The following is an 18,973-nucleotide window of genomic DNA, read 5'->3' on the forward strand; positions in this document are numbered from 1 at the left end:
GCGTAGCAATACTTGGTGGCATTTCCAGTGCAATCCCGGCAGATTGCTTCTCTCTCTAGCATGGCCAAACTTAGGAGAAATTTTGAAGCGTTAAGCAAATACGAATGTGACGGAACACAGTACTTCCTGGTTAAGACGCTAACCGAAACACTGTAGCGCCAGTTTTCTGTTCTGCAGGACGCTAGGGTAGTCGTTACTGCGAGATGTCCATTGTCCACTGCAGCAGTGCGCTTTGTGGCGATCATGGTGCAGATATTCATGCGATCGATCAAACGTACTGGGATCAAAAATTGTTTCGCGGGTCTGCAACATCTTTTGTTTATCTAACGACTTACCGTAATACGTAATTACATTTTATAACTGCAAACCGTCTTCTAATTTCAAACTTAACCGCAGCAAAATGAAACTGCAATTCAATACAGCTACTTGATGACTTTTGTCTAAACATTGCCGTGTCGATTTTATTAAAATTCGCGGACCATCTTACAAGCTCTCAAAATTTGAATTTAAGCAAATTTTTTAAATATTTTTTGTCTTCAGTATGTTTTCTTTTCAAGTTATCGATTAATGGTTTCGAGCAGCGTAATTTCAACATGCAAAAAAATTCTTCTCCTGGTTTTTAGATACGTACCGTTACGGTGCGTATACAAAATTTGGTAAAATAATTGTGGAACTTCAAAGTAGTCGACAGTCGTACGAATGCTTGAACCAGGATTTGGAGAAGAATTTCAGGGGTTCATAAATCTGGAATAAGTTTCTGTGGTTGTGGATTTGTAGATTGAATGATTTCGTGGAGCGCGATTTTCGTGATGTGTAGAAGCTGAGCAAATTGGCGCCATGACAGCAAATTCATGTAGTATATCCATACATCTATAGATTGAAAGAATCCACAACGACCTTTCCCTTTCCTCGACAGTCGACAGACACCAGCCCGCCCTTGCTATTCTCCGGGCGATGGAAGCTCGTCGCTGGCAGACAATCTGCGGAAATGCAGTATCCAGACAGACAAGCATCAGATTGAACAAGCATACACACAGCTCGTCAGCTCGTCGTTAAAATCAGGTCGGTACACCCGTTCACCTTAGCATTTGCGTCAATATGTAAGTTTGTTACGCTACGTGTGAACAGAGAATGACCATACATAGTTTTTAGCCCCGCTGAATAACAGTCTGGAGAAGATGTGAGCAGCCAGCCAGACGATACTTCACACGGAGCTTGTACTGTTTGCAGAGATGCTGAATCGCAATCGCGAACGTTGATAGAAGAACTAGCGTTTATCGAGAAGAAGATGAAACATCTAGAGCAGGAGGAAACACAACTGGAACAGGAGTAAGCAGGATATAATATTACGCAAAGGTCAGTTTGTGACAAAAAAATTGTTGGGTTGAATCGGCTCCTTTCAAACTCGCACAGTACCCAAGAGAAACTGCAAGCATCGTTACGGGAGAAATCCGCCGAGGCCGAGAGAAACCTGGGCTGTTTTGCGACGCTGAGAAGAAAATACGGGGAATACTGTAGTGCCACTTTTTGAGGAGATCGACAGAGCTTAAACGGGAATTAGTTAAAGTCAGACGGCACGCTGAGGAAGTGAAGAAAATGTCATGTATCAGCTTCACGAGGTTATTAATTGTTACGGTGCATTTATGGGTGCTTTGCGTTGTAGCAAGGGAATCCTGGAAGATTCTGTTATATTCGCTACTATATTCCATTGTTTTTCTCAAGTTTTGGGGCAATAATTAATTTTTTCATGTTTCCTTCGATGAATTTCATTTACCGGTTCAAAAACTTTTTATGAGGTACGCCAATGATGCGTTCAAACGGCCAGCTGGTTGTCATTTTACCGCAATGATCGTACGACTCGATGATATCAGTTAAGGTCGACCCCGAGCGCGGTTCTTGTCAGTACGTCCCGCGTCCCTCTGGGTACAACGAGTTCGGAGTCAACCGGTTCCAGTGTGCGAGTAGCGATCCGAAAACTTCGTCATCAACAAATGCAGCGTGTTTTAAGCGGCGCGGCGGACCGCGCTGGGCCATGGTCACTAAAAAGTTAGTGCTAGCAGGCTAGTGCTTTTGCGACCTGTGAATTACGAATGCGACAATGAATGTACGGTGCATAAATAATAATTATTATAAAAATTAATTTATATAATATTTATATAGCAATCATTTTCATAACGTATATAATTTATATTAATAAATTTATTATATATAAATTAATTTATTTACCTTGGTGCGATTTGCTCCAAAGCAAATTGCACAGGAAGTCGAAAGTGATCGTGCTGCCGAAAATTAAATTTGAAGTCACATCACGAAAGCAGTGAGTCGTCTGAGTTTTAGCAAGGCTCGGAACTTTGTCAGGTTGAACCTTTGGCTTAATTTGGTATCATCTGGAAATTTCAAAAAGTTTTTTTTGATGTCTTCGTTTTCTGATGTTTGCAACATTCCTGATTGAGAAAAACGAGTAAAAAGAACCGTTATAAATTTCTTTTCGGAATAGTTAAGAAAAGTCCCCTTCTGCTTAAAGGATCCGTGTCCATTCATTTCCCATATGATAGGGTGCCGACCACACAGGGGCCGTAGTTCCAGTTCAACGTGGACAAGAACACCTGATCCGTCGATGGCCAGGCTGATAACCAACTGCAGAATTCCCGTGTTCGCGCATTTCCCAGTGAACAGGGAGCGGAGCCGTGCTATTACTGGGAAAACATCCAAATGCGGCGAACTGCGTCACCCTGATAGTCAGCTTCACGGGGATGCTGCTGGCGGCGGCAAACTGCTCATCGATCGGGAGGATCTGCTGTCCGGCGGGGAGTCGGAGACCGGCGGATTCGTCGGGGCAGTGTACAAGATATAGTTGGCATTCCATGGTGCGTTCTTTGGCTTTCTTCAGCCGTAGACCGCCCAAAACCAGGGCGGTCTACGGCTGCTTTTCGCTATGTCAGCAGTTCGAATCTAAATTATAACACAGCAGTTCGAAGCGAAATTATCAAAAACAATTAAAATCGAAATTATACACGAGAAAAAAACCTAAGAAACCTAAGGAATTTCAGAAGCCTAAGAAAGCCTAAGAACCCTAAGAAGACTAAGAAATCTAAGAAGCCTAAGAAAACCTAAGAAAAGAAAAACATTTCAGTTGGCGAAATGTCGGGTTGGCGAAATGGGAGGATACCAATGGATCGGCCAGTCGATTTTCTTGTCACGCGTTAATCCCATTCACAAACACTGGCAACACATAGGTCATGAGATATTTCCCTATTTTCAGTTTCTTCTCCGCTGGTTTATAAAGGAACTAGCCACATCCGCTAGCTTAAATTTCTACCAAATGTAGCGCTGCTGATAAGCGGACTGCGCGACTTTCTAGTGGAAGGCGGTTGGCTGGGCTATTTTGGCAGCATCCCGGCCGTATTCCACTTCTGGTTTTGCCGCTTCCGGCGTTTCTTCCCGGGTGTGGTAAGAAGAAATGATTCTGGGGCCGAGCTTTTGTCCCATGGCGGTAAAGCATTTCTCCATAGAGCAAGATTCATTGTGGCTTATGTCCAGGGAAAGCATGGCAATATCCCTTTCGGCGAGGTAGACTGAAACGTTGTCCTCATCAGCGTTGAAGAGTTGGTATTCAAGCGCGCGGGACTAGGTTTTCAGAATCCTGGTGGTGCCGTTTAAACGCTAGCGTGGACATTGTGGACGCTAGCGCCACTTTCAAATGGCGCTTGTACAAATTAGCTTTTTTGAACATGCGCCGCTACATACCCGTTGGACGTGCGCCCTGGTTTTGGGCGGTCTGCGGCTGAAGAAAGCCAAAGAACGCACCATGGAATGCCAACTATATCTTGTACACTGCCCCGACGAATCCGCCGGCCTCCGACTATCCGGACAGCAGAGCCTTCCGAATGATGAGCAGTTAGCCGCCGTCAGCAGCGTAAGAGACCCTTGTGTAGTTTCCCATCAATCTGCCTGATCCTGGAATTCTCAGTGATCTCTTTTTCCTAACCGCTGATGGAGACCGTGCACCGCGCTTAAAGGTCACATGCGTGTGGTCTCCCTGACTCTCCGGGAGACCATTGACGCCATGGACACGTCACCTTTGAATACGGATTAAATCCGTTTACCACCACGGCGGTGATAAAGTGTGATATCCTGAAACCCAGGGTTTCTGCACAAGGCGGCCTGATCCACGGGAACGGGACCCAAGTCCTTAAGCTGGGTTACGTGCTCGTTTGCCGGCTGTTATCACGGAGAGCGTGGACTGTGTGCGGCATCTGGAGACTGGTGGCTTGGTGCGGTGCTGTCAGATTGCATGTGAGTACAATATGTATGGGGCGCTGTTAAGGTTGTGCAAGATGTCGCCGGACTCTAATCTGATGTCGGTAGACCGTGGACGGATCTTTGCCGCCGGGGAAATTCGCGGAGTTGCAGCAGCTGTTGAGCGAGCTGCGTTCTTGTAATGTTCGGTTATGAGCGGAATGCACATGACAGCACACCTTGGAACTGAATAACGCCGATTCACGCGTTCATCCACTAGCCCGATGTTCCGGTTTGTCTGCTTTAAAAGCTGGAACTGGTGTCCGTCCACCTAGTTCCGCTTTGCCCGGTTTCTCCCTTACGCTCTAAACAAAATTGCTGTATTCCTGCAAACTATCCCGCAAAAGCCACAAAAGCTGTGATGCAAATAACGAGAAAGATATAGCAGGAATTCAATGCAGTATACCTATTTCGAATTCATCACACAGCACAAAATTGTATTATGTTGTGCAGTGTGACGATTGAAACGTTTTGCCTCGATTTGTACGCTCATTCGGTAAGAAACCTTCGGTAATTTTATTGGCTAGATAAATAATAAATAAATAATAAATAATCAGATAAATAATAAATCATAAAGACCACTAGTGCTTGTGTAAAAACTAAGAAAAGATAACCCCGTTTCGAATTTCGGACTGAAATGATCTAGAGTAGGCAACGCTCACACGATAAAATCGCTGGGTAATCAGGTTATAATTACAAATTTACAACCATTCCTTTTCGCTGGAGCGAAACGGTACATGTACAGATTTTACAACCATGCCAAACTGTACAAAATTTGTGTAATAATTGTACAACATTCATTTTCTGCATTACAAATTGTATCTTTGTGCAGAGCAAGAGAAAGCTTGGGTAAAATAGGTTAGTTTACAATGCGGCTGACATTGAAGCGTAAATAAAGGACATTAAAGCGTAAAAAAATTAGAATAAGAACTGACAAAAAAATTATGCGATTAAAAATTAACGATAATTAAGTACTTTTGACTGCAGCATATTAGTATTTATTTTTAAAATAGATCAGAAGGCTTGCAAACCAAACTCTTGTCAAATTTATTTTACTAAAGGACAGCAGAATAAATACCGCGAAAATATTTGTGGAAAATTTTACGGTAACTTTTTCTTGTTGCAGGCCATTCGGCGTATCGTGCGACAAATCCAGTAAATGTGCACCTGAGCAGGAACACGCCTGTTACATTTTTGCTTTGTAAGGCTAAACCGATGAATTTAGTCGAACGTCCAGCTGTCCGCGCGCCGACATCACCGACTCCATCCAGCCAGATGATGAAGTACCGCGCCATTCAGTCCGGCGACTGCAGTGACGCGCAGAAGCGGAGCGAGGTAAAATTCCGCAATTTGGCGGTGGTTATATTAAACAGCTGCAGAGACATATGCGCGAGTCGCGACCACGAATGTCTTGTGTACGAACAAGCGGCCGGTCATTACGGCGGCACCAAATTTCCACACTGCGATCACCAGGTAGCGCGGCCGCTTACGGGAGGGTCATCGGCAGCGGCAATCCAAGAGCGACCGATGCGCGAGATAATATTGCTTTATTTTATAGTTTGATAGATTTTACATAAAATGATAAATTCTACATCAAATTATTAATTTTGAATGAATTTGTTTTTACGCAATCATTCTATTCAAAAATTCAAATAAGTTTCATATTTTCGAAACTTCGTTTTTATTTTGATTTTGTCTGATTAGAGAGGACCGCAATCCACCCAGATACCGTACATTGAAGGCCGACGAGATCAAGAAAAAAACAACCTGCCGAAACAGTATCCGAAAACTGCCTGAGTGAGTCTGCGAAAATATGCGTTCATTATGAACGTTTTCTTTGTAAACGATACCGGTTCGGCGGTTATTAAGCATTAAATGATTCTGTAGTTTCGTCGTTCACATCCACCGATGTTTGTTCCTGGCTATCTCGACACGAGCAAGCGATCCATCGTACAGATTCATTAACCAGTACTCCCGCCTGTTAATTAGGAATCCGTGACATTACAACCTGGAATGCTGCCATCAAAATTGTCGGGCTCGAACGTCCCGGAAATGGAGCAACAGCACAAGAAGATCGGCGGTGCGGTGCGCAACTCAAGAAGTCCTGAAGACTTCCGTATCCTGGAGGTTGCGGATATTGGGGCAATGCGAAAATCATTCATTCATGAAACAAAATATCCAAGCGGTTGATGTGGAGATATGCGGGTAAAGATGGAACCGAAATCGGAGACGCCGACACTTGTTAATCCAGCCTAAAGAAAAAACACCATAGTTGTATCGCCAGCTCAAAATAATGATGCGCCGATTGCTGTTGAACCGACTGCAACAGAAGTTATGCAAAATCAAAAAACTGTTAACGTAGCCTTAATTTTACACGTTGCTTTTTTACCTAATTCTAATTTTTGCTCTGTATTTGTTACGCAAGTCATCGAATTCGATTGACAATAAATAATCCCGTATACTGTAATTATATTTCCACGTATTCAAGAGTGATCCAATCGGTGATCGGCCTCGCACATCAGATAGCGCCTCGGTTAAATTAGCTCTGAAAATAGTCGCCATCGCTTACTTTGTCGTAAGCTGACTCTGGGTTCGTTTGAAACAGACAAAAATAAGTTACGCACAGTTTTAAGTGTGAAATCAGAATGCCACTTCTGGACGTGACGAGCTTTAAGCAAACGCCCCAGCGAAATTGCTTGCCGCCCTATCGAGCGAAAGACCGCGTGGCCCGATCATGAAGTCGAATGGTGAAAAGGCAGCGGTTCAGGGGGTGTAACTGCGACGAAAAGTATAGGCGCTTATTTCCCTGCTCCGACGGATTTCAGTGGTGCATAAAATGGGAATAGCGAACGCCGGAGATTAAAGGAAAACAACTACCGATACTCGCACAGTACTAGTAGTATTTTGAGTTTTCAACTAGCTGCTAGTAGCGGAGTGCAGAGCAAGTGATTGTTGATAAACGTATACAAGTACGTACCATAAATTATTATGCCCTCTGTTGGAAAGCAGCGTATTACATCATTTTTTGGCAGGCTGAAAATAATATTATGTATATTAAAATGTATGTGAATAGTTGCTAAGTTCCGTAATTAATTTGTCGCATGAAGCAAGTTATCGACTGATGGAACGCAAGGTTCTCGCAAGTACTGCAAGCAATTCACATAATAATATAATTTTATTTCTCAATATGTACAAGGCGAGCTTCGCTCAACAAATAAGATCAAATGAAGAATTTGTATAATAATTATCTGCTAATTAATTAATATAATAATATAAGTATATTTTGACAACGTAACCTACGTACATTTTGAACTATCCTGTTCTCTACTAGCACATGTGCTGACCAATCCTTTATTGTTAATCTCAATACCAAAATAAAGCCAATACCATCAAGAACTTAAGTGCCGAGCGCGGATGCGCGAGGCTACCTTGTAATACATAATAATACATAATATTTATCTGCTACTGCTACGCATACATAATAATTATCTGCTACTGCAAAATGTGTCAAAGCTTCGTACGCAGTAAGAATTAATGGTGACCGACAACTTAATTAGAAACATTTTTTGATTTTTACTGCTGACTAGTCACCAAGAAATATCGGAATTCCTCGCTGTAATTACGTATTTAAAACAGTGCGGATTATTGATAAAATTATACAAGCGCGTTTGTTGGCCACGCGGGAGTTATTGTGGAATCATTTCTCGTATTTTGAGTATTTCCCCTACTTGTGCTTCATCCCAATTTTTAAGGGAAGCTACCATACCATGTACTACATGTACCAGTTCGTGAATATGGACGAATCTTTTATTTTCGCGCACTCAAAAACTTTTTTTTGCGTTGTTTTTTGCGTTCTAGCCAGATTATTTCTACACGTTGGCGTGAAAACCGTTTGTGGGCGCAGATCCGGTTGGTGAATTATTGCAGCAAAAAAAGACCTAAACGCTTAAACGCATTCAGGTGTACCAAGCTTCATTATTTTCCGATCATTCAGTTTTCAACAAAACTATGTAATATACGTATTAGTATGAACTATGAAGATTGTTTCTACACCAAGCCACCTTTTGTTCGAATTTAGAAATTTTAGAGATTTTAAGATCACTTTAATTTGATAAAGTAACGGTGTAACTCTGCTTCGCTGCAGAAACGATCGCCATGCTTATGTGCATTAATGCACATAAGTAATGGTGCATAATTATGCCCTCTGTTGGAAAAAGATTATGCACCGATCTTTAAAAAAGATCGGTGCATAATGAGAATCTTGGTACAATATGGTGAGTTTAACCTTTTTGGAACTTTCTTACAGCTAGAACTCTTGAACCGGATGTTGTGGGCGCCAGCGACTTTCCTTACCCGTATAATCGCATTGCTAGTCACAACATTAAAGGAAGTGGCACACTTCCTTTGAGATCCGCTCCGTATTATTCCACAGTCGTCACCGAGCAATTTATCACAACCGATAGGAATTCTGATCGCGTCACCCGCGCTAAGCGTTCCGTCACCTGCCGAACATGCGAACTGTCCAACGCTGACCCTTCCAGACACCAGCAGGCTTTGTGCATGACCGCAGCGTGTCCAGTTCTCGACAATTTCTGACACCGATCAGCGATGAACTCGAAAGGGAAGAACGCTCTCCAGGTTTGGATGTCCTTAAGCCTGTTAAACCCGTGTGCGTAGATGAACCCGTTCGACGCCGTGCTACAGGAGACCAGTGAATGAGTGCAGCAAGAAAATGCAAATGGATCGCGCTTGTCCGTTGAAAAGAACCAGTATGCGAACGTGGTTGTCCATTAAAGCAGGGTGAACGATGCAAAAACAGTTCAGATGGAATGCGGTTGTCCAGTTAATCAGATCAATGCCTGTTTGACCGATCCTCGCTGGCGGCCAGGAACCGACGCTATCGGGAAAACTGCGAACTTGGCGAAAGAGCCCACTCAGATTGACGAATGCCTGCAAACTGGAAATCTCGTGGAGACCTAGAAGACGGTTTAAGTCAAAATAGAAAAACTGGAAGAAGCTGAAAAAACTACCGGAGAACTGAAACTACCGGAAACTACCAGTCGAACCAGGAACCAGTGCAAGCGAACGAGGTGAAAAACCTACCTACCAACGAAACCTACCTACCTACCTACGAAATCTAGGAAGACGAGCACAAAAAGCCAAAGGCGAAATGAATCGTTCCCGAAAAGAAAAAATAAGATAACCAAGCGCAAAGGAAAAAGCAAGGACCAATATCCGGGATGGATGTGCAGACATCCCCATCAACTGGCAACCGACAAATCGGAAAACCGAAATCTGAGAAAAAGAGCAAGTTCGACCATAAATCGGACGCATTGGATGATCGGAAATGCCAACGTGTACCTTCTGTGTTATCCCGCTCGGGAAATCCTGGAAGAACCACCATAAAATAATTTCTATCGAAGCAACGACGGACACAATAGAGGAATCCGACGCGATCGCCACGAAAAGTTTCCATTATCCGAATGTCTCAGGTTGATGGCTTAAATGCACCCGTGAACCTCGTAACCGCGAACTGAAGAATGCGATGCCGGTGTTTCTTAACAATTATCCGTAAAACACACGCGACGGGTGGATGTCTGAGGAGGAATGTGCGTCCGAAAAAAAGGCAGTGGAAACGGTCAAAGGCGAGAAACCGAAAGGTGCCGATTCAGTGCTGCTGCCGACAGATGAGTTCACCCAGAATAAACTATGCCACCGTGACAAACGAACAGACAAGAAAAAGAGGGGATGCTTAAGAGTCACTCAAGGAGAGTAGGAGCGTAGTTAATCATCGTTAATCATCGTAGCTTTTGCGGTAAATTGTCAGCTGGTCTTGGAAGCATCGTTTAAATCCGTCGGCTGTGGCGATTTAAGATCTTATAAAGAAGGAGATGGAAGATCTGAAATGTTCTCAAGTGAAAATTATGGAAATTTCCTGCATGGAAAGAGGGGCGGACCCGGGCGGTTCCCTAAAGGTCACCACACCCAGCCTCGACCCTGTGTAAAAGTACAACAAAGTTCATATTCACATTAACTCTGACCTGACAGAGTTGGTTCTCTACGTGTTGCGGCGTATAGAGTTACTGTAACAGAGCAACAAAAAGCAAGAATTCAAAACGAACGTTAGCATTCAACCAAAGCCGGACAGTGTCTTTACCAAACAAAGAAAGAACTGGAGATACGCGTGAAGAACTTGAAATATCGTCCGGCGAACTGTCATGAAAGAAAAAGGCACTGCAGAATGGGTGCAGGCAGTAATGGAGCTGATCGGCCAGAAAGCGGTCTATATCAAATATCAACTTAACCGGGAACTCTGCGCCTAGCTGGAATCGTACGAAACAGCGAAACGCCGCTTAAGCCGCACGGTGGATCCATTCTAGAACAGTCACAGTGGTGCCTGAAACACACGCAACGCAAAGGCGAGAACGCCGTGCTGGACTTAGATGCCTACTGCACTCAGGCGGCGCTCCCCCCGGCGGCAGACCGAATAGTGGGTGGAATGCTTCTGTGCGGAGACATGTCACCCTTGATAAGTCACCGAACCTCTGCGAGTCGCCATTGGACAAAGTGAATTGTGCATTAGTGGTCGCTTAACTGTCAAACCGGAAATTATTTAAGGATGGACGGAAGGACCGTCTGACTTATTTTAAACATACAGTGTCCATAACAAGCCAAGAAAGAACTAGGGAAACGCGCGAAGAACTCGAATTAACGTTTGGAGAATTTGATCTGCAAGAAGAATATGCAGAACAAGTGCAATCCGGCCGCCATGGAGAAGGTGTGCCAAAAAGCGACGTGTGTCAAACAGCAACCGAACCGGGAACTCTGCGCCGAGCATGAATCGTATCTGTACGAAGCAGCAAAACGATGCTTGAACCTCGCGGCTCACGGTGGACTTATACGAGAACCAGATATTTAACACTGAATCGCAGTGGTACCAAGAGCACATGCAGTTCAAGGCAAAAACGCGATGTTGGACGCTGATTTCTACCGCGCACAGGCGGCGCTGCGACAGACCGAAGCGATATGGAACGGTTGTGTGCGGCGACGAGTAAACCGCGGAGAACCTCGTGAGAATCGCCATTGGATAAAGTGAACTGCGCGTTAACGGCCGATCCGTAAATTATTAGAAGCGCGGAAGGATCGCTTAACACATTTTGAACAGGGGCTGGGTATTCTGTGCCGGTATGCGTCATTGTCACATCATTCGACACGGACGGGTTAGTTCGTCAGAAAGGTGGATGGCTCATCAGCCTCATCCAATCTGCCGACCTTCGACAGAATGTGGATTTCATTGAACATCCACCCGTCCACCTTTCTGACGGCTACAGTCGTGCATTGTGGGCTGTCTGCTGCTTCATGCGTGTCATTTGGACCGCTGCTGTTGCAACCTGCCGTGAGTTGTTTATCTTGTCAACGACACGCAAATTACATGTATGGTGAAGCATAATTTGTGGGAGGAAAAAGCGCGGACAAATGCATGGCAGGAGAAATTGTAAGAGCAGCGGAAGAAAGAGCGGATGGTGTGCCGCCTGATGGAGATCGGGATGCCGTATCAAACGCGTAGAACGTTAATACGTATGTCGCAGGTTAGGATGGTTATACAGAGCTGTATATTGATGCAGATGCACGTTGCTTGCATAGTTGAAATGATCGTCTTGGCATTTACTTTACTGACCTTACAATAGCATTTTCTGATCCGAAGGGTAAGTTCAACTGCCTAAATTCTGTAATCACTTCTGGAATCTCTCAAAAGGACTTTATCTACGCACAAAGAAAACAGAGCATTAAAAAAAAGTTAATAAAGATTTTTGGTAAAATCATGTGAAACAGAAACAGCAAGAATAACGAGCGAATACGCAATCATATACCGGTAGTCGAATAACAGTACTATCATATCATTGTTGTCAGTTGCTACATATCCAGAAAAGTCACAATTAAACGTTCTTGACAGTCAAAATCGTCAGGTACGGTAATGCTGTTTTGTTATGCTTGTGCTCAACGTAGCGGCGCACACAGAGTTTCTGGAAATGCTCAGCACGCCACTGGCCGAAGGTTTGCGTAACAATTTTTAGCAAGCTCGTTTCCTCCTCCTTCAGACGAGCCAGTTTCCTATATGCGTCCTGGGACCTTGCAGCAACAATAGTTGTCCGAAGCTCCCACACCGTGTCACGAATCTTTCGATCGCGCTCCAGGTCAGCCACATCAAGATGGCGAGGGATGTAATTAGCAGCGATCAAACGAACGCTTTTCGGCAAGGACTTCTGCACTTCGCCGCGGTAAAGGGACAGAGCCGCTTGTGTGTGCTGCAAGATCTCCTTCCTGCACTTGTCTTGTTGATCCTGTCATGCGGAAAAAAAGTAATACGGTAAGCAAGGTAAATACAAACTTAAATATACTCTTTACCAGCAGATCAATGAGCTGCTTTGAATATTGCTGCACCTTCCCGTCTAGTGTGAGAAACAAGTCGGCCCGCTGCAAGACCGACTTGGACAATGGAGCCCTGGCCAACATCACTACCGCCGCCGCGGTATCCGTGCCTTCCGCAGCTTGCTCTGTCGCAGTGTTTTTCTCAACTGCGATGGGCTTCTTCTCTTCTACATGATTCTGTGTAATATGTTTTAAATAAATTATCTTGAATTTTCCATTTAGCTCCCAGTTTTAAACCATTTAAGCAAATGAAGCGTAGATTTTTTGTAAAATACAAGGTTATTACCATTATAATATTATGGAATTCGTATACTGTTTCCGAAGGCAGGAATTGGAAAACTTTTTCTGCTCAAAGATTTCTCGCGGGAGCTTCAACAAAATTTTGAACTGCCAATCAAAAGTAAACTATATAATGTTTTTAAAGGTCACCTTAAGACCGAGTTGGAGGTTGCTACAAATCACATGGTCATTACATGATTACTATTCTGCTTGGAGACAATTTATCAAAACATTTTTATACATATTGTTGTTGAAAGTGTCGTTGAATGTTTTTAGGGAATGTTCTAAGGCTTGCGCTCTCTATTTCATCAAACCTTCTAACAGTCAAAAATCTGCAACGCTCAGTTTCAGGAGGTCAGACTGTTTATATTACTGATAATAAAACATGGAACCTCGACATAGTATTAATGACTGAAATCAGGCCATTCTTGGTTAAAAAATAAAAACAATTATTACACGCATATGGCTGCAAGTGTCTGCTGTAGCCTTCCAGACAATATGTCTGTGCCAGCCAAGCAGCGGAAAAAAGTGGGTGGATCCGGAGGTCGACGTGACACTCGGGCCGCTCGTCTGGGTCAACATAGAAGCCCAGCGCAAAGCCACGGTTTTAACATGAAACGCGATAAACCCGTTGGGATTGCGGGCCATGACAAGGAGGTTCCTGGATCCGGGCCATGACCCAAATGATCTGGTTCGTCGTCCATCTGAGAAACTCGGAGACCGTGATCGGCAGATTTGCGGAAGTCCGAAGAAAATTGCGGTGCGCTCCTTTTTGATGATGATATGCTGGCTGTCCTCCTGTGATCCAGACAAGTACCAGGAAGCCGTCTTGATAATATGTTATCCGCCAGTCCGTCGTCGTCCTCTCGATTCAGCCCGGAGAACCGGGGCGATCAAGACGAAGGATTTTGTAATCGTCATGTAATCTTCATGCCGGTCGCGTTGGCCTGCCCGTCTAATCCCACCGCCGCATTCTGGCAATCTCATCGTTGGTTCAGATGGCGTGTCTTTTTTTTAAGAACACCACGGTCGAACAGACTGTCTGCGAAGGTAACTGGTGAGAAGAAAAGAAGCGTTGAAATGGTCACCAAACAAACAACTGATGGCCAAACAAACAATAAACATCTTGTTTACAAACATACTGCATACGACGTGCATTTAACACAAACAATTCGGCGTCACAACACCACCTTATGTTATTGATTTACGATACATCGTCCAACCCGGTGTACCCCATTTGTTTGTTTAAATTTTCCCCACCCATTTCACCCCTTTCTTTGATTAAATTTTCCCCTCCCTTTTTCTTCCCTTTTTTGTTTTTGCCAACATAACATGCATCATTTTTTTGAGTTTATCACTTTTTTTGTTTTTTTGTTAAGCTTTAAAGTAACAAGTGAAACAGTTGTTTATCATTTTCCAAAAGTAGCCGTAGCACTGCAATACTGCAATCGGTATTTTTGACGATTTGTGATTTTTTGGTTTTTTGTTTTTTCACGAATAATAGGTGAAACTTTACACTAACACAAAAAAACTCGGATTTTGAATCACCACAGTTCTGCAAACAGGACACTGTATCAATCTATCTGAACAGTTATTGCAGCAGGCCAGATGATTACATGGGCGGAATACAACTTGGACTTCATTGTCTAAGCAGACCTTACATTGCACTTTCTCCAGGGGGTTATTTTCTCTTTTCCTAGCCGCATACGCTTGAGATACCTTGTCACAGATCTGCGCTGATTCCTTTGCTTGCTTGGTCTGAACGTCGTGGACATACTGTTCTCCTTTTTGTGCTATGACAAATGGACATATGGGCGACGCTCTGGCGTGCTCTTCCCATGCTCCATCGGTGGGAACCCATCTTTCAAGCTCTCGACCGCAGTGAAAGCACTGGACGCAATCACCGTTCCCGTTATAAAACCAACCGGCTTGGGCCATGACCCTGGGATGCTGAGCTTTTGATTCAGGCCACTCGGCAAATGTAGAAAAACGAGCCTTGTAATCCATCATGTCTGGAAAGCGCACAGCGTAGCTATAGGTCCCCGGAATAGCAACTGGTGCTGACGCCCACACCTCCACGACGTCTTCTCCTTCCGCAGTAATGGGTTCAGGTGTTCTCTTTGACATTGGACAGTTTGGAAACAGTAATTGATGATGCCGCCTTGGGCTTCGGATTTTACCCCATCCGGACATAATACCGTCACAATATGCGCACTGAACTTCATCCCCGGTTCCACGATAAAACATTCCGGCTAAGGCCAAGTACGTCGGTGGAAGTAAACTATTGTCCCAATTGGTGTGTTTAAACGTAGCCAGACGATGGATCACATTACGCATGTCCATTTTTGCTGTTTAATGACAAAAAAACTGAATCAATAAAAGCCTGTTTCTAAAACCGAAATCTAAATTTTGCTTGACCATCGTAGTTTATATATAATACCAATAAGGACGAAGCTTCCCAAGTCTCCGCCTTTTACACCTTCTAACAAGGCTTGCAGGGGAAAAAAGGCGGAGCAAAATTATCGATTTTTCAGCCAATCGCTACAGTCTTGTGTTGGGAAAAGTTTGACGAATGGAAACCATTGCTTTCCATAAAAAGGCGGAGTTTTGGAGGGATTTTATGCGAATCAAAATCCAACACTTTGCAGTCGCTGTAGTCGTGAGGATATAAAAGGCTAGCGGGTAAACCTTGAATTGTCAGTTGCTTTTCAGTTCCGTAAGAAAAATTGTTTGCTACTTGTTAGTCGCTTTTGCAATCAAAAATGGATTTTGCACGCACTTTGGAGATTTTGGGAGAGCTGAACGGATACATCATCTATAAGGTCAACAATGTGGTAAGTATGTTTTGGAACACGAAAAAGGTCAGTCTTGTTCTAGCTTTTGATCAGGAAACAGACGGTTACAAAGATCATGAAGAGGCGTTCCGGAAAGGAGTGCGTCTGGGATGTAGTGAAATTTCGGACGTCCTGAATAAGTTGAAAGCGGGAACTATCCAAGCAGCGATGGACAAGGCAATCACAAGCAAATCTGCGGAAAAGGTCACTCTTGCCGGACCTGCTTGTATGGATGTACTTCTCAGTATCCATCCTAAATATGGGCGGATGATCCGCTTTTCACAACCCGGGCGCTCTTTACAGATTCCATACCGAGGATTTTTGGATGTAGCTCGCATTGTACAGGACAGCTTCTGGGGTCCTGAGGGAGTGTCCATGGATACGTAGGCTAACAGCATTTGACTTGTGTAACATAATGCACTATTTCGATTTACTATGTTTTTGGTCTTTTTACTAATGACAATCTACAGCTTTGTCTGGGATACTTTTAGGTAGCAAAAGAAAATTAAATAGGATAAAAAAAGGGCTAATGCCTCTATTCGCGACAGACTGAGTAAGAAACGTATATAAAGAATTCGTGCTCATTCTGTCGCGATTAGTGTGTTCAGCCATGGAGATACACAACGTTATTTTGTCCGTCAGGTTTGACAGAAGGATCGACTTGGACGCGATAACCCGTGTTTTCGGGAACGACGCTACTAAGATGAAAAACTTTAACGCCGTTAACCTTCGCTTGAATGGTAACACATTCTGTCAACTGTTTGCGAACGGCAAGGCCATCATAAACGGCGGTAAGTCAGTTGATGAAGCGGAGCAACTGCTGCTCTTTATAAGCTGATGTTACTTCTGCATGATTTTACTTTGGAGATTAAGGTACGTAGTATAGCAAATATCGTAAGCACTTACCGTCATAGTACAAAAGTCAATCTTGCCAATTTATACAATAAAAGCAGAACAATACCGGAAGTAAGTAAGGCATTTTTTGAGCCTGAACTATTTCCAGCAGTTCAGATTAAATTTAAGTATTTAGGAGCCACAGTTAACGTGTTTCATACGGGTAACTGCGTTCTTTTAGGATGTACATCCGTTGTACAAGTGCAGGCAGTTGCAGAAGCGATAAAAAACCTCCTGCAGTTAATTAACCAAAACTCCCAGTAATCGTAAAATTTTAGACTTTTCAACGGAAAATTTTCGGAATTTTTGCGGATTTTACAGGTGTGCTGAACTAGCGGCTTAAGGTCGAATTATCTGAGGTTTTAGAAATGGAAAAAATCACTTTTGATTTTCGTTTTAAAACTCCTTGCACAATTTACATTTCAGGACCAACAATGTCTGGGAAATCAACGTTTACGTTGCAACTCTTGAAAAACGTTTCACAAAGTTTCACTCCCGTCCCTACTCGTATTGTTTACGCGTACGGTACGTGGCAAGAAACCTTTTCAACTTTTGACGAATCTATTGAACTTGTACAAGGCATTGATTCCATTATTAATGACGAAAGCTTTTTCAGAAAAGGTGATACAACGCTGCTAATTTTGGATGATTTAATGGAGGAAATAGCATCTGCTACTAAGGCATCCGCGTTATTTACCCGTGATGTTCACCACAAAAACGTTTCTGTTGTTTTCATCTCACAAAACCTTTTCAAGCAAGGAAAGAACATGCGTGATATTTCTCTCAACTCACAATATATGGTCGTATTTAAATCTGTTCGCGACACACAGCAAATAAAAACGCTAGCGCATCAGCTGGGCATGCCACACTTGCCAGAAGCTTATAAAAGGCTATAAAGGAACCGTTTGGATACTTATTAATTAACTTACGTCCGGGAAACCCCCGACAAGGCCCGCTTACAATCGAATATTTTTGGCTACCGAAGAATCTATGTAGAAAAATGAAGCCAGAAGAAATTCTCAAGCTAATCGACGCTCTACGTTTGATGACACCCAGACAGCAGAGAGCGTTTTTTCAATTTTCTACTACTAAACAGGTCGCTGCAATTGAAGAAGCCTGCTTGAACCTTATTAAGCAACCAAAGGGGTTAAGTAAAACACATTTAGCGAAAGCACGTGCTCATGTTGGAAAAATAAAGCGACTAGCTGATCGGAATTTAACGCGTGAAAAAAGAAAAAAGCTTTTACAGCAAAAAGGTGGATTTTTAGGAGTTCTTCTACCAGTTTTGGGAACTCTTTTAACATCGTTCCTAACAAAATGAAGACTTACGTGTTAGTACCGGAATCAGAATTCGTAAGTGGCAAAAATAGGTCAGGTCCAACATCTACTTGGAAAAGGGCCCAAGAAATTAGCGATAACATGAATCAGCAGCTAATGGTGCGAGCCGCCTTGGAGAACCAACGTCCGGTTACGCGCCTGCCGGTTAGCGAGACACCAAACTATACCATAGAAAGCAATACCTTGCCATCGGAACTTTGCATAAGCCAGCAACCGTGTCAAAATACGTTGAGGCAAAGCCGCTAATGCAAGATGCATTTTTTCAAACCGGACCTTTGCTTGAGAGCCGTGGTATCCAGGTTAGTACAGCAACAAATGACCAGCAAATTCAAGCAAATTCGTCACCCCAAATTGAGTACGTACAGTCCGAGCCGTTGGTGCATTACGTACAAGTGCCCGCGGACCCAATCGTGCACTATGTTCCTACAACCGTGCCGAGCGAACCTGTTGTCCACTATGTTCCAACCCCTTCGAAAACTTTAGTCAAACACGTATACAAATCCCCAAAAGTCCCACCAATAACTAAAAAGCGTGGTGTTCCAAAAACTTCCCGTAACACCATGCCGAAGAAGAACCAGGCGCCAACTATAGAGTTTGCACCGACACCACCAAGCATACAAGATGCACCGCAAGAACCACCAATTGTTGAGTTTCCTCCTGACGGAGTTCTGGATTACGAACCCCATGAAAATCCAGCACTGCCGTCAAATATAAATGCAAAGGCACTTAATTATCAACCAAATAAAGTCTCACTGCGACGAAGTACACGTAAAAATTCAGCGTTACCGTATGCTGGTACGCGACTAGCCATCGAGGACCTTCCACCAGCTTACAGGTTTTAGGTAAGGCGTTGGCTCCAATTAAAACCGCGGTGCGTCGTAAGACTCGCGATAAAACTG

At 43.6% G+C, this 18,973-nt stretch overlaps 1 protein-coding gene and 4 long non-coding RNA genes across 5 annotated transcripts; 3 read left to right on the top strand and 2 right to left on the bottom strand.

Annotated features, from left to right (window-relative positions):
* Positions 1-665: 665 nt before the first annotated feature.
* On the top strand, positions 666-6,742 carry LOC129583402 (uncharacterized). Its single transcript, XR_008689781.1, has 6 exons — positions 666-1,062; positions 1,153-1,356; positions 2,556-2,867; positions 5,426-5,634; positions 6,004-6,096; positions 6,187-6,742. It is a non-coding gene; the product is annotated as an uncharacterized LOC129583402 (long non-coding RNA).
* On the bottom strand, positions 6,008-7,278 carry LOC129583403 (uncharacterized). Its single transcript, XR_008689782.1, has 3 exons — positions 6,924-7,278; positions 6,689-6,844; positions 6,008-6,551 (listed from the first exon to the last, which is right to left on the bottom strand). It is a non-coding gene; the product is annotated as an uncharacterized LOC129583403 (long non-coding RNA).
* Positions 7,279-12,236: 4,958 nt separating this feature from the next.
* Positions 12,237-15,135, bottom strand: LOC129583452 (baculoviral IAP repeat-containing protein 3-like). The gene is made up of 3 exons (XM_055475248.1): positions 14,728-15,135; positions 12,706-12,906; positions 12,237-12,641 (listed from the first exon to the last, which is right to left on the bottom strand). Exons 1-3 carry the CDS (start codon positions 15,133-15,135, stop codon positions 12,237-12,239), a joined length of 1,014 nt encoding a protein of 337 aa, XP_055331223.1.
* Positions 15,136-15,772: 637 nt separating this feature from the next.
* On the top strand, positions 15,773-16,304 carry LOC129583351 (uncharacterized). Its single transcript, XR_008689776.1, has 3 exons — positions 15,773-15,842; positions 15,897-16,068; positions 16,146-16,304. It is a non-coding gene; the product is annotated as an uncharacterized LOC129583351 (long non-coding RNA).
* A 236-nt stretch (positions 16,305-16,540) lies between these two features.
* LOC129583352 (uncharacterized) lies at positions 16,541-17,594 on the top strand. Its single transcript, XR_008689777.1, has 3 exons — positions 16,541-16,633; positions 17,163-17,261; positions 17,353-17,594. It is a non-coding gene; the product is annotated as an uncharacterized LOC129583352 (long non-coding RNA).
* Positions 17,595-18,973: the final 1,379 nt, after the last annotated feature.

This window comes from Paramacrobiotus metropolitanus, unplaced genomic scaffold (assembly GCF_019649055.1).
Source record: "Paramacrobiotus metropolitanus isolate TYO unplaced genomic scaffold, Prichtersi_v1.0 Parri_scaffold0000010, whole genome shotgun sequence".
NCBI lineage: Eukaryota > Metazoa > Tardigrada > Eutardigrada > Parachela > Macrobiotidae > Paramacrobiotus > Paramacrobiotus metropolitanus.